Raw genomic sequence first — 16269 nt, 5'->3', positions numbered from 1 at the left:
ATCCGGCGGTGGGGACCTTCAAGAGCCGGGATACTGGATGAGATGGCTGGGACCCTCAGATGACGGCAGTCAGGCGGAGGAGAGGATCGCGGCGGCAGGATCCGGTAAGTATGTTTTGGGGCCAAAATACCGTACCTTTAGAATATAAGACGCACCGACTTTCCCCCCCCTAGTTTTGGGGAAGAAAAAGTGTGTCTTATATTCCCAAAAATAATGCAATTTCAACTTGTTAAAATCTGGATAAACAATAAACTTAATAAAGCTGTGGAAATGGTAATCTGATTAAACCTGTAGTAGTATCAAAAGGTCCCAGACAATGAAATGTATCGTTTCCAGATTCCCGGGGTCTTCCCTCACCTTTGCCTCAAGCAGAATTGAAGTGGACCTGAACTCTTGCACAGGACAGAAGGAACACCCTGTATGTATTTAGAGAGTTTAGGCTGTCTAATATCTCCTCGTCTGTGACTAATCATACCTGTAATTTGATCTCTCAACTGTGTCAGATGGTTGCCTCTGCAGAGAAGCTAATTTGTAAACACAGGATGTTAACAATATGTCTGCTTCCATGAACGCAGGAAGTAGACACACTGCAGATTTATTGCAGGATTAGTATCAGCTGTAGCAAAGAACTGTTTTTTCTTGAAAGGTTATTATGAAGGTGCTTAACTTTTAGAGCAGAGAGGAAGTTGTGAGTTCAGGTCTGCTATAGGCGATTCTGGGCAGTTGGACCCTAAACACAATAGTGGGTTTGTGATTAGGAAACACATCCCAGATGCTTTCTGCGATGTCTGGAATGCACAGGCTGAATAAACAGCAATCATCCTGCATAGGTGGCTACAATCTGCACTGAGGTCTTCAATACAAGTAACCTACAGTTGACACTTAACCTAATAACCTAAGCCAACACCCTTCTATACCAAAGAAAACCTACCGGATTGATGGTGAGGCACTCCGTATTTGTCAGGGAGAAGGGATCGTATTTGTCAGCAATGACCACCAAATCAGGCAGAGGATAGAGTCGCAGAGCGTAATCATAGGCCCAGTACACAGGGCTGACAAACAGCGGCAGAGGCGTCAAGTGTCCTTGGGAGAGGATGGTTTTCACAAACTATAACAGGCAAAAAGAAAAAACAAAGGAAAATGGAAAACGTTCTGTATTATAAATAAAATCCATTATAAGCTTTATAACACAACAGCCCGCTTCACGAAAATAAGAGGAAATTTCATGTCTGAGGGCTAAATTACTATTGGTTATATTCTGTCTTAACATTCTGTATTGTATATGTGCGGATCAGTTCACACTACCAGAGCTTTCTAAGCGCTAGTGATTTGAAAAGCTCTTGCTGATGCAATGCTATGCTTTATAAAATCAGATCGGTCCAGTGAGAACACACACATAGCATTACATTAGCAAGAGCTTTTCATATCAATCGCTTAGAAAAAGCTCTTGCAGTGTGAACCTGCCCTAACTGCATTTTCAAACCGGTTACTATTACTGCCTTATAAAAATTATTGTTCGACTTGACGGATGTTAACATTGGATCCATTTGCATCCAATCCGTTCTCTTCCGATCCAGGAACGGACCATTTTTTAGGGCTAATGTGAACCGGGCCTAAGTATCCTAGCAAAGGTGTCATCAATACATGATACTGGTCTACCAGCTTGAACTGGTAGATATTAGACAAGATTTCAGCAGAAAACTTGTATAATATCGCCTGGCTGTTGCAGCTGCCCAAAGCAGTACATCGCTACATCAACTTCAATCTTGTCCCTGTCACATTACATTGACCGGTCATTTCCACATGTACGCTGCAATCAACTTTACTAGAACATCCAACCACTAAACATCTAATCAAAGCCTCAGTTCGCTATTCTCTCTGATCCATAGAAGAATTTTCTACAGATTTTTAAACATCGATTTTTACCGCCAGATTTGATCACCTTGATCAAATCTGTCAGTTCTTTGTGATTCAATGAGCTGCATCGATTATAATTTTGAGTGTTTCGTGGCAAAAATCTATCAAAATTACCATCGGACAGTAAATTTAGTTCGATTGGACATGGCAGGGTATTGGCGGTAGAGCTACAGGTCCATAGCGCTGCAGTTCGATTGATTTTCAATAGATTTTATGGTGAAATCTATTGAAAATTTGTGTGCCATGTATGGAGGGGATTAGATCCTTCTTTGTTTAGATTTACACTAGAGAGGGATTGATCTGCTTGCCATGTTGTATGGCAATCTGTGTATAGCCACCTGTAATTGTTTGTCAGACTGGAAGTGAATATCTGCCCATATGTAAAGCCGCATCTACACGCGTAGATGCGGCGGCGATATTCCTTATCAACCGAGCCGCTGATGCGGCTCGATTGATAAGATCCGACAGGACGGATCTCCCCACCGCCGATTCCCTGCTCTTTCCCCGCGAGTGGACAATGGCAAGGAATCGAGCGGAAGATAAGCGGCGCGGCGGCGAGCGGGTATCGAATCCGGCGCGAGCGGGGACGCGGCGCGAACGAGGCTATCTACGCGTGTAGATGAGGCTTTACAGGCCTAAACCAAGGACCCCATTTTTACTTGAGACAACAGGGAATAATTGTTGACAACTATAAACAAGGAGGGCATATACTGTGGCCCCGTGTTCCCTGTCCCACCCTCCCCTTAAGCAGAGTATATGGGGATGACTGGTTCAGCTACCTTTTCTAGCTCCAAGTGTCAAAGCTCCAGTCTTTGCTCAACCACTTCCTGCCATCATATCCACCATAATGCAGCCTTGTGGTGCATATGTAAGATCATATACGGTAACTAAAGCAAGGCTGGACATCAGAGGATACCAGAGGCTGCAGCCAAGTGTCAGCTAAAGCAAGGAAAGTCAGCCATGCTGATAACCCGAGGACACTCCATATGTGCAATGTGTATGATGCAGATGGGACCAAATACAAACAGATATTAGATTGTAAATGTACTTTTGGAGTCAAGAAATCTTGGCTTACATATGTGTATTCACAGTATATGTTTGCTGAAGCACCTACTGTCTGCTGATTACTTACATGGCTGGGAATATCCAAATTACTGCTGGGAAACCGGACACAGTTTCTGCACATTTTGTTCACCAGATCTTCACGGAACACAACAATTTCCTGTGTGCAATACTGAATCCTGCAACAAAAACAAGTGCCAGCAGTGAGCAGACCTTTCATAGTAGCATAGGGACTCAATGGCCAGCCCCAAGACCGTGAGGTCCCAATAGGGACAGTATAGTTTGAGTCAGCTAAAAACACCGATCTCTTAATTGTATTTATACACCGATCTCTAAATTGTATTTATTTCTATATTAAGGTGCAGCTCCAGGAATGTTTTTTTTTTTTGCTTCTGACTTTTAGTGTGGAAACAGGTTTACAGCCTTTTGTGTTTTTATTGATATCAGTGTCCTCATCTCAGACAATATACCTGTCTTCCTGTCGTAACAGGAAGTGGGTACATCTCTGTAAATTGGAACGGTAGCACAGTGGATAGCACTTTCACCTTGCAGCATTGAGTCCATGATTGAAATCCTACCCAGGGCACTATATGCACGGAGTTTGTAGGTTCTCCCCGTGTCTGTGTGTGTTTCCTCTGGGCAATTTGGTTTCCTCCCACCTCCCAGGGCACTATCTGCACTGAGTTTATATGTTCTCCCCGTGGCTGGATGGGTTTCCTCCAGGCACTTCAGTTTCTTCCCACATCTAAACATACAGATAAGTTAAAGGACACCTGAAGTGAGAGAGATGTGGTGCTTGTCATATTTATTTTATTTCCTTATAAGTAATACCAGTTGCCTGACTGTCCTGCTGAGCCTCTGCCTCTAATACTTTTAGCCATTAACCCTGAACAAGCATGCAGAAGACCAGGTGTGACATTGTCAGATCTGACAAGATTAGCTGCAGGCTTGTTTCTGGTGGGATTCCAGTCAAATAGATCTGCAGGGCTTCCAGGCAACTGGTATTGTTTGAAAGAAAATAAATGTAGCAGCCTTCATATAGTTATCTCTTCAGGCTTCTTCTAATTGGCTTCCCCCTGAAAACCAGCCCTAGACTACAATGGATATATGATGTAAGGATTGGAGTGAGCCACTCTGAGGGACTGTTTAATGACAAGATTATATATAAATTGATAAAGCGCTGCAGATTTTTTTTCCCCCTAATTCCAAGGGCTAATAAACCTGTCTTTATCTATGCAAATTATAGTCAAATGCAGCAGCAGCTCTCCTGAAAAGTAAATAGAAGCCAAAGTACTGATCACCAGTGTTCTTTTAACCCAGCTACAAAAGGAGAGTGCTGAAATGTTCAAAAGGTATTACCTTCTCTCTGCGTGGGAGATGAATGAACCAGATTTTACATCACACTGACATAGTTGATGTGTACATTTCAAACCATAAGTGTATGAAAAGTCCAGGGAAGATCTACAGTATTTACTATTATTGCTCCACACATAATTCATTATCTCATAAGTTTATCTTCAGCTCAGCTTTGCTTCAATGAGAGGTCATTGGATAACCAGGTGCCCTATGGATAGGGACTTATGTGAATGCCATTATGAAACATGTTGTAGAGTAGGAGTTCTTTTAATAACTGAAGTAAACAAAAAACATTAAGCAGGTCCAGGCAGAGATGTTTGTAATTTTCTACATCATATACAACTCACCTGCATGGATTCGTAGTGAAAATGGAGAACGGGATTCGTTCTCGAAACTCTTCTGTGATGTGTTCTGCTATAGGTGGCCTGTAAGAGACATTGGTGTTAACCAGCATGCCATGCCACAATCCAGGGCTCAAAAAGAACAGTTAAAGTGTACCCGAGCCGAGGGCTCAGATACAAAATCATATACTTTCCTAAGAAGAACAGCATCTTCTGGTGCCCTGTTGCCTCTCGTGTACCCTCCAGAGATTACCAACAAGGACTTTTCTGATCGGGGGAGGGGGGCTCCTCTTCAAGCACAAGCATGGGAGTACTGCATCTGCGCAAGTATGGCCATGCCTGAGCAGTAAGCCAGTGCTGCTTGTGCACTACTGCACAGGGAGGCTGCACTCGTGCTGCACTCATGCCAGAGGAGGAGTGCAGCCAAGATCAGATGGAGGGGGACCAGAGGAGGCCGTGGGAAGCTTAGGTAAGTATATGTACAGGTGCCCCCACCTCCCCCACATATCTATCTCCTTTCACTCTCCATAAAACAGATGGATTCTGGGTTCTCAGCAAAGCAACACACCTGTAAACCAATCACAGGTAAAATGTCTCCACAAGTAATCACAAAAGATCAATTTGGGTGGCAAATATTCAGTGTGTGCACAAAGCTTTAGCATCCTTACTAGGAACATCTAATGGGTACTTTGAGGAGCAAAATCCGGTGACATGCTTTGCCCAGGCATGAGGGCATTTATTACACTATTCATCAACAGCAAGCTACACAGCTCATACACATAGCAGTACCTTGGCAAAATAAAACCGGGGCCAGGATCCTCAGGTCCGGGTACAAACACAAATCGGCTGCTGTAAATGATCAATCAAGACAAGTTATGAATGGAATTAGTTCACCTGTACTATGCATTGCTAAAGGGAGACATACAGAATTTGATAAGATTCTAAGGGGAGACATTGGATTTGCAAAAAACATTGTAACTAATGACGCAGCGGTGGGGATGTGATGCAATAGCGGGCGCAGGAAGAGCGGTGGGGTGAAACAGATACTCATCTGCTGGGGATCCTACGCTTGTATCATTTACATCTTCCTCCTTCCTATTTTTGTGCTCCAGCTCCCTGATGGAGATGGAATGCAAGAACAGGAAGGAGGAAGAAAGTAAGTGATACACGCGGGCAGGATCCCCAGCAAATGAGTATCGGTTTACCCCGTGCCGCTCTGTCCCTGCTCCCCCCACCTGGCTCTCTATACTTCGGGTACCTATCCTGGCCAACTATTACTGCCTACACCTATTCCTGGCTACCTAGACTGCAGCCAACTATTACTGGCTACACCTATCCCTGGCTACCTATACTGTGGCCTAATACTGACTGCACCTATCCTGGCTGAACCTATCCTGGCTACCCATTACTGGCTTAACCTATCCTGACTACCTATACTGCGGCCACCTATTATTGGATGCACAAAAGGTGGATCAGCGCAACACCAGGCCGCCTCCGAATGGCCTCCATCAGAGATGCGCTGAGCCCCCCCAGGAACTACAAACGCACCTTGAACCCAAACAGAAGCTCTGCATATACACCAAAAGCATGGCTGTTAAGTGGGAGCAGCTGACCAAAACCGAATTACATTAGCACATAGCAAGGAAATGAGCAGCGCTACTTAAAAACAGACTAGTGCCTACCTGCAAAAGAGTGCAAGCCCCACTTGTGGGGTCGAATACACACCGAGCATACTTAATAGGTTGCATGCAAGCTGTTAATGGAAACCAACATCCTCCTCTAGTGGTAGACAGGTCATGTGTATGCTCGGTGTGTATTCGACCCCACAAGTGGGGCTTGCACTCTTTTGCAGGTAGGCACTAGTCTGTTTTTAAGTAGCGCTGCTCATTTCCTTGCTATGTATTATCGGATGCACCTGTCCTGGTTACCTATACTCCAGCCACCTATTACTAGCTGCACCTATCCTATCCTGACTACCTATACTCTGGCCACCTATTACTGGCTGCACCCATCCTGGCTACCTATTGCTGGTAACACCTATTCTTGGCTACGTATACTGAGGGCATCTATACCTAACTAGCTATACTGAAGGCACCTATAACTGGCTACCATACAGGGGAGGTGAGGGAGTGGAGCTCTGTAAAAACAGTGTCAAAGATTTGGGCGCAGTCGGCGCCGTAATAGGAATTACGGCTATAGTGGTGTTTAGTGAGTAATTTGAGCGCCGTCAAGACAGAGCACAAAATTACTATAAAACCACTGTAATTCGGCTGCTAGCAATAGCTGGAAGCCGAATTCATCTTTCCCCACTATCCATGGCGATCTGGATAGTATTTAACGCCGCCAGGACTTTTGCAGGAGCAGGGTTAGCCATGTTACAGCTTTACCCTGCGCCCAAATCTCCCTGGCTTAGTCGCATGTATGTTGAGGGAGTGGGGCCCATCTGGATACCATACTGGTGTGGTGGGTGTGCATAATTTAATGTAAGGGGGCGGCCTGGGTCCAAATAATTGTGTAATATCCTATACAGTGGCATTTGTTTTGACGGTTTTCATACTGTGGAAATTCATACCGTTGTAACCCTAGTACAACGGTAATGCTCTAATTAATGTATTTAAAACAAGTTAGATATAGACAGTCAGTGAATTCAGGATTTTACAGACCAATCAGCTGCTTTAACAGATCAGTGTGTTTGGCTACAGACCAATTAGCTGCTTGTACAGAATGGCATAAATGTAAAGGTTTGGCTATTTGACTTTTAGTTTGGGATTATATTTACATACACAAACTATGTATTCTACTTTAAAGGCCCGTACGCATGCCTGAATAAGATGGACGATAACAACCGCCTCAGCCAATAGTCAAGTGTGTGTACAAACGTCCCCCAACCCGCGAGCGATCCTCCCAGCAGATCAACTCAACCCATCGATGGCAGATCGCACCCCCGCCCAATGTGCGACGTTACACTTAGGCTGCTTCGTTGTGCCCCCGCATAGCACCAAAATGTGTTGTCAGCTACACAGCTGACCCGCCTCTGTACAACCCAGTCAGAGAGGTCGCCCCAAGGGGATCGAGTCGTGATCCCAGACGGGAGACATAAATCAAGAGGTGTGTATGCACCTTAAAGCGGACCCAAACCAAACATTTTTTTAATTCAAAATATTTAGTAGCACCACTCTGACACATACAAAGGTAAATAAACACTGCTTCAAGCCTATGAGCAACTAAGGTTATACAGGTGGCAGCCATTAGCAATTCCTCCTTTGCTGGACACCACCTACTCCACCAGTTTGCCGGATTCTGTCCCGGCAATATGAAAGGAAGGGAGGGGTTCCTCCAATAAATGTAAAATATTTTATATTTGTCATCATGCAGCTGAAAAAAGGCTGCTATTTATTATTATAATTTAGAAAATAGATTTTATTTCTGAAATCTTGTATTTTTTATTTGGGTCCACTTTAACAGAATTGTGTACATGTTAGTATGTTTGGCTACCTAATCTTAGTTAGGGCCCTTTTCCACTAGAGCGTTTGTGATTGCTTAATCACAAAACCGCAAACTGCTAGTGATTTTAAGATCGCTACAGTTTGCTTTTTAACATAGGAATCGCGGTAGGTATTTTCCACTACCACGATTCGTTTTTTACTCAATCGCGATCGTGCCACGGAACGATTTTTGCTGCGATTTTGCTATGCAGTGCATAGCAAAATCGCGATCGCAAACGTTGGGAAATCACCGCTAAATTTTGTACATTTGCTGAGTCGCAATCGCTAGCGTTCAGCGTGAACGCTAGCGACTGCTAGTGGAAAAGGGCCCTTAGTTATATTTCCATTCACAATAGCAAAGACTCATATATACAATGCATTCTAGTTTACATAAGTGGTCACAAGATCGACAGATATCTCCTTTAAATGATAGAACACATTTAACAGATTTGATCAACTATAGTAACTACGGTACTTTTCACAATAAACATATGTTCTGTGAAGGCCAAGAAAATCTGAAGGTCTGAACACACCATTAGTGGATATCGCCTGTCTGGGATCAGAACTCGATCCCCTTGGGCAACATCACTGGGCCGGGATGCAAAGACGCATCAGCTGTGCAGCTGACGATGTGTATTGTAGGCGTGTGTATGAACCAATAGTGTCTCTGAAGGTAAAACACTTTTTCTTTGACTGCGCTACGGATAATATAATTATTGGAATAAGACTGGTCCCTTATGAATCAATATAAAATAATAAGAAAAAGAATAATCACAATTTCTATAATTCACAGTACTCAAGAAGAAAAATCTTAAGTCTGTCCTTCACAAGAATCTAATAAGTACATTTGTTTTATTAGATTCTTCTTGTTGCAAGTACAGGAAGTACTTTATTTCTTTGTTTCTGCTTGAGTACTGCCCTGTATAAATTATAGATTGAAGGGTGTACCCATGTTTCCACATTTATTACTGTCAACAGAAATATTGGCATATTTAAAGGGCAACTGTAGTGAGAAGAATATGGAAGCTGCCATATTTATTTCCTTTTAAACAATACCAGTTGCCTGGCAGCCCTGCTGGTCTATTTGGTTGCAATAGTGTCTGAATAATAGCAGAAACAAGCATGCGACTAATCTGGTCAGATCTGACAATGTCAAAAACACCTGCCTGATCTGCTGCATGCTTGTTCAGGGGCTATGGCTAATAGTATTAGAGGCAGAGGATCAGCAGGACAGCCAGGCAATGTTTATTGTTTAAAAGGAAATAAATATGGCAGCCTATCGCGTCAGTTGTCCAACAGAATGATAGAAATACTGCATAAAAATTATCAAGCAGAATGGAGGACTTGTAATGTTAATTTGGCCCACTGATCTATCAAGAGTGAATTTTAATGATAGATCCACAAATAAAAGTAATGCCTTGTCTGTTTTTCATAGAACCTCCTTTAGTTGGTTCTACAGTTAATCAGGGTTCTTTTATTGTTTTGTAACAATACCACATACTGAATGAACAGGAAACATTTACCTTTTGTGTATGCTGGGGTACTCACATATCACATCAGCTAGATTCTTAAAGGAATCTGAAAGTCACAAAAACATTCCTTAGTTCTTCCCCGCAGATAACTACAGGAAAACAAGACACACACTCTAATTATACAAGAGTAAAACAAGTAACAGAACTGCCCTCTATTACTATATTTTATTTCTTTTGGGGGAGAGGTGGGGGTGAGGGAATGAGGCTCAGTTCCCAGTTGCCTCAGATCACGTGCAGCCAGCAGGAGTGGACAGTGTAGCGTCAGATCAGATGGCCTGCTGTGGTCCTGCTGGAGCCCGGGGCAGATGTGTTACCATCATAGGCTATATGGAGAATGCATTCACTCTTCCGGGATTATCGCGGACTGCAACGGATCCAATGGATTAGTTGCAGACTGACAAGTAAGAACTGCTCATAATAAATATTATATATATATATATATATATATATATATATATATATATATATATATATATATATATATATATATATATATATATATATATATATATATATATATATATATATACACACCATTTGTTGGTTGTCAGTTTTGCAACGAGCGAATAACGGGCAACACATGTCTGTTCTCAGCTCAAATGGGAACACAGCAGAAGGCAAGAGCCTGTGCAAAAGGCAAGTTACACTGGGCCCAGTTGAAACGTGTACATATTGTACGGCCCCCGGTAAGTTGGGCACAGGGCGAGCCAAATGATGGCTCTCCCTGCTGCCGCTAAACTCCCCGGTGACGTTTAACACTATTCCCCCTCAGAGTTGTAGACATAATTTGGGGTTTGGCGATTTCTGGACCCCTGAATTACTCTTGCGTGAGGTGCACATATAGCACTAGTGCTATGATGCCGCTGAGCGTCGAAATAACCAGCTTCGGTTTAAACTTCCAATCAAACAATTGGACAAATCAAATGACTGCCGCAGGTAGTCTTCCGTTGGTAAACATTGGTTAACAATTTTTTTCTAAACAATGTCACAAAACAAAACTTTCATCGTGAAAAAAACCTACAGTCCCTATCTCGTTTGTTAACTGTGGACTACCCTGAGAAAAACAAAAACTATTTAATTGCCAAAGATTCTTAAAGGACACATCCGAGGAATATAAATAAACGATATCTACTTACCTGGGGCTTCCTCCAGCCCTCCAACAGTACCTCTGTACCTGCGCAGAACGCTACAGACCACATGAGCGCGATCACCAACGACGCTCGCACAGGCACAATAGATACCGACCTGGCGAGGTCAGCATCTGCAATGGAGGGGACCCTGGGCCACCTACGCTGCAGCGAGGGACAGATCGGCTGCCAGGGGTTGGAGGAAGCCCCAGGTAAGTAGATCTCGTTTTTGTTTGTATTCCTCGGAATGGATAACTTGACATTTGAGTCAACCTATTCGCTTAATGAAAATGAGTCTAGAAGTACTCCACTTTCTACTCATCAGAGGAACTATACAGGAAGTAGCTAGTTACTGAAAACGTGGGCTGATCTTCCTCTTCTTGTGTATGAACATCAGGGGTCAAGTTGGTTTTTACCAATCTCCTCCAGTTTTGTGGACCCCTGGCTCATTCAGCATTTGAGAATCGCTATACTCAGTGGGGGAGACTTTTAAAAGACTATTTTCAAGACAAAAAAAGTTGTGGTTTCTGTTCGGGGCAAGCAGTCTGATTTTTTTTTTTCATCTAAAAGCTCAATGTCTCTGGTTTTCCCTACAAACATACTGTACATGCGGAAGCAGCACACGCACACATACCTTTTAGAGATTTAATCTGATTTATCCCATACGGGGCAGAAGAAAAGTTGCCACAGAAGATGAAGCAGGTAGGTGGCGCTGTGGAGTAGCCTACAAAGACAAGAAGACCGTCAGTTCCAATAGCCAGATATCACACTTTACCTTACTGATAAAGGCATGGTAAAGAACCCTAGGGCCTGTTTCCACTACACGCAGATTGGATGCAGAAAAACGGACTCCAATGAGTGCCTATGGGCCTGTTTGCACTAAACGCGATTTTTCTGATGCAGATTTTCCCATAGGCATTCATTGGAGTCAGTTTTTCTGCATCCAATCTGCGTGTAGTGGAAACAGGCCCCAAGTCTAAATGGATTGGGCGCTTAATTACTCATTTACATCTCAAATAGTCCCCTCTAGACTTTTCCTGAAATAGACTGATGCTGGGAATACACGGGACGTTTCCGCGGCTCGATTATGTCGCCGGATTGATTCCCGCTCGTCCCCGCGGGTGATTCTCTTATCTCCTGCTCGTTTTCCTTATCTTTTTCTATTGTCCCGCCTGCGGTATCGAGCGCGGAATTGATCCGGCGGGTTATCGGACACGTCGGAAATGATCAATCGAGCCGCGGAAACGCACTGTGTATTCCCGGCATAATGTTAACAAAAACTGGATGGACAGCACTAGAGACATAGAATGAGTGGATTTACTCAGCTCATCTCTACTTTATTGCTCTGGAACAAAGCCACAGTGGGATGTTACCTGCACATCCCCCCCTCCCTGTACAAATGACCCGGCACTCTCCCCTGAATATTCATACATTGGTCCGGAACAAGAGAAGCCCGTCAGATCATATGCAGGTAAGGAAATACAGGCTGCTTTTCACACTTGCCACCAGACTCAGTTGTAGTACTGTCATTGGTGAAAAGGTGCTGTGCTGAACTGGGAAGGTAATTAGGCAGCAGCAGTGGTGAGGTCTTCACCTCTGTTCTACCAGCCATTAGAAAGCAAAGGCTGCGGAAGGACGCTGCTAAGGGCCACTAGTGCATCCACAGCCTCGCAAGGAAGTTTGTATTTTTTTTTTTTAAATTATAGTATTATTCAACGCGTACATCAGGTGCACATGCGCAAGAGTAGCTTTGAATATTAAGATTTTTTGTCATAGTGCCTCTTTGAGGACGACAGTGGAGTGTGCAGACAGCTGCAGTTGGCTGAAGTGTGGAGAAGGATCCATGAATTGGTGCAGCAGGTATAAGCCTTTTTTTTTTCTTTTTTTTTTTACTGTACAGGAACTGTAACAGTTTTTGCACAATTTTTGCACAATTCATTTAAAGTTAAATGTTCTCTGCCTGAACATGGGTTTAAAGGGAACCTAAAGCGAGGTTTCCATATTTATTTCTTTTTAAGCAATACCAGTGACCTGGCTACCCTGCTAATCTCTTTGGCTGCAATAGTGTCTAAATCACACACCTGAAACAAGCATACAGATAAATCCAGTCAGACTTCAGTCAGGGCCTGAGCCCACTGTTGCGTTTTTCAAGACTTTTTTTAAATGGGTTTTCAGGCAGTTAAATGCGTTTTAGCAGGTTAAAACGCATCAAACGCATTTCAAAACCGCTTGAAAAAAAAGAATACATTTTATGCAGTATTTAAAACGCAGCTGTGGACTCAGGCCCTCAAAGCACCTGATCTGCATGCTTGTTCAGGGTCTATGGCTAAAAGTATTATAGGCACAGGATCAGCAGAACAGCCAGGCAATGTGCATTGTTTAAAAGGAAATAAATATGCCCACCTCTATATACCTCTCGCTTTAGATTCCCTTTAACTACATTGTTTCTGTGATTACCTGAAAACATAACGTGAAGTTTCTCAATAACTTCCACTTGGTCCAGCCAGAGGTCAGACACAAATACAAACATGGCGTCCTCATTCTCCTCTTCCAGTTGCTTCAGTTTCAATGAAGCTTTCACCGATGTGGATGACGGCCCGCCAAAAAAGTTAATGTTACCATAATAAGCCCTGAAAGACATTGTAAAAGATTTTCCTGTATTAATACATACAGACAGTCCACATAGATCACATATCTCAGTCCTGGGCCACATCTGTTGTGTGCTGCAGTAAAAGGCCTTGTGACTGCTGCACCATGTAGAGAGGGGCTTTCAGCACTCTGGAGAGAAAAGCTCACTGTATTTTCAAAACAACCAAATTTGCTATATGATTCCAATACAGATAAGAAAAATCAATTTTTATCTATAGTGGAATAATATAGCATATTTGGCTGCTTAGAAAATGGAATCTTGGAACTTTTCTAGAGTATGTTAAAGGACACCTTGGACTTAAAGGAGTTATCAGGGCAAAAATAAGAAAATAAAAGCTACTCACCCGGGGCTTCCTCCAGCCCCAAGCTCCCAGGACCTCTCACGCCACAGCTCTGCCCGCAGCTGTTCGCCGCAGCTCCGTCCCGGTCCCCGGCGATGACGTCAGAGCGACCTCAAGGTCGGCCTGTGCTGTCAATCACCGCCACGTGGGCCAGAGTGGATTGCGCAGGTGCAGAACTACTGCGCCTGTGCAGTCCACTCTGGCCCACGTGGCGGTGATTGACAGCGCCGCTAGCGCAGGCGCAGTACAGGCTGACCTGGAGGTCACTCTGACGTCATTGCCGGGGATCGGGATGGAGCTGCGGCGAACAGCTGCGGGCAGAGCTGCGGTGAGGGACATGCTGGGAGCTTGGGGCTGGAGGAAGACCCGGGTAAGTAGCGTTTATTTCCTTATTTTTGCCCTGATAACTCCTTTAATCTCACTAATACTATGAATGTGAAAGTTTGGATGTTTGTTACTCTATCACGCAACAATGGCTGAATGGATTTGAATGAAATTTGGCACACACATAGACATTACCTGGAATAACATATAGGATACTTTTATAACCAAAAGTGGGCGGAGACAAATACAAATTTCACTGGGAAAATGTAAACGGCAGCCATTCTTACACTGTTAATGGCAGGGTTCTCAAACTTTGCACACTTTGTAACTGGGTGACTGGGATTCATATTCACAAAAGTGGGTGGAGCCTACAAAAGCCAATCAAAATTCACCTATTGATTTTCAAGGGGGATATTTAATTGCTGCCATTCTTGCACTGTTAATGGCACAAGCCTCACACCTGGTACAGTTGGTCATTGGGTGACTGGAGTTCAAATTCAGAAAAGAGGGTGGAGCCAAAAACAGCCAACCAGATTTGTTTCATTTCAATGCAAATTATTGATGCCAAAGACTGCAAAGCTCACAAACTAGGTCATTGAGTAACTGAGTAATTGTGTGTCAGGTTAGGAAAAGTGGGCGGAGCCAACACCAGCCAAATACATACCTGGGCAACGCCGGGCCATCAGCTAGTTTAATATAAAAATCAGATACTTACCTCAGGAAGAGGAAGACTCCGCCGGGCGGATCGCTCAAACTCACTCTTATCAAGCGAACGACAGTCTGTACACACGCCTGATTTAGCGGACGAACGACTGAACGACGGGACGTTCAAACGACCCGTCGTTCATGGAAATCCGACGTGTGTATGGGCCTTAACACTCTAATGGACTGCAGACCGCACACAATTTGAAAGAAAATAAAAATTTAATTGTTCTCACCTTGTTGCATTGGAAGGCTCAGTTGGTGGGAAGCCAAAAGCATTTACATGAAATACTTTATCTTCATACCACCCTGTAACAAGACAATCTGAATTATATGGGGACCATTTACCACAAAATAAAAACACACCTATAGTATAGGATTAGACAGATTACCTTCTGCTAGAACAAAACAACACTCTGTGTACAATCCACTGTGGAACTGGTGCAGTGCAGTTATGGAAAGCTTGAATATTGCAGCCAGAAAACACAAGGAAAGAGTTACATTCAAACTACAACACATCCCGGTTTCTTTTCTATCCCTCTGTTACATCCAAGACTCATTTCAGTCTAATGCTAGGTACACACTGAAAGGATCTAAACATATATATGTATATATTATTTTATGTATATATACATACTTTAGAATAGAATCCATTCCATCCTCTATAATAAAACCCCATTGTCTCTGCGACCAATGTCCCTGTGTGTGTGTGTGTGTTTTTGTTGTGCGCATGTGCAGGGAGGGACGCAGAGACACAGGAGAGCTGGGGGAATGACACGGCGGGGGGGCCAGGAGGCGTGTGCGCGCGGCAGATGACCGGTGACAGAGCTAGCTGGTTTTTAAACGGTCTAAGGTCAGAGTTTATGTATAATCAGCTCATACATCAATATTATTAGTGTTTTTCCCTGGTCAGTTAGCTCCACAGCTGGGCAGGAAGAACTGGCTCTATGAAACTAAGAATATTAAAATCTCCGCACTAGGCATTTTCCGTTAGTATCCAAGCACCTGTACTGTTACAAATAGCATGTTTTCCCCTTGATCATTGAACTGTGCCATTTCTTGTAAATCATGTGACTTCTTGTAACCTGTGATACCGCGCATGTGCAAACTCTGTATTTGGAGAACATACAGTTGTGTTCAAAATTATTCAACCCCCACTGAAATTGAGTGTTTTGGCCAGTTTGACATTGATTTTGATAATTCCAGTCATCTTGTTTACAATTAAATCAAAGAGGCACTTGTAAGTCAGACAAATATAACAAAACATTTATAATGAAATAACCACAAATGCAGGCATGTACTGCAAGCAGTCCTGATGCCCACCGCTTCCCCTGTTCTCATCTGTCCCCCTCCTTTTGTAAATGCCCCCATGTCCTACATAGCGCGCCCGAGAGCGCTCTACACATGACGTAGTCTTGACGTCACGCGCATGC

The 16269-nt window shown here is 43.5% G+C and overlaps 1 protein-coding gene across 1 annotated transcript in view; it reads right to left on the bottom strand.

Moving 5' to 3' along the window:
- POLE2 (DNA polymerase epsilon 2, accessory subunit) overlaps positions 1 to 16269 on the bottom strand; it is a 57273-nt gene that overhangs the window by 5402 nt on the left and 35602 nt on the right. The window contains exons 9-17 of the mRNA XM_068254199.1: positions 15229 to 15277; positions 15073 to 15145; positions 13278 to 13450; positions 11455 to 11544; positions 9685 to 9739; positions 5466 to 5525; positions 4683 to 4760; positions 3050 to 3158; positions 932 to 1108 (exon numbers count right to left, since the gene is read on the bottom strand). Of these exons, the coding sequence (XP_068110300.1) occupies positions 932 to 1108; positions 3050 to 3158; positions 4683 to 4760; positions 5466 to 5525; positions 9685 to 9739; positions 11455 to 11544; positions 13278 to 13450; positions 15073 to 15145; positions 15229 to 15277 (864 nt within the window). The remainder of the gene's footprint in view (positions 1 to 931; positions 1109 to 3049; positions 3159 to 4682; positions 4761 to 5465; positions 5526 to 9684; positions 9740 to 11454; positions 11545 to 13277; positions 13451 to 15072; positions 15146 to 15228; positions 15278 to 16269) is intronic.

Source organism: Hyperolius riggenbachi, chromosome 9, assembly GCF_040937935.1.
Source record: "Hyperolius riggenbachi isolate aHypRig1 chromosome 9, aHypRig1.pri, whole genome shotgun sequence".
Classification (NCBI taxonomy): Eukaryota; Metazoa; Chordata; class Amphibia; order Anura; family Hyperoliidae; genus Hyperolius; species Hyperolius riggenbachi.
The sequence above is the reverse complement of the archived record's forward strand: the minus strand, read 5'-3'. Positions and strand labels throughout refer to the sequence as shown.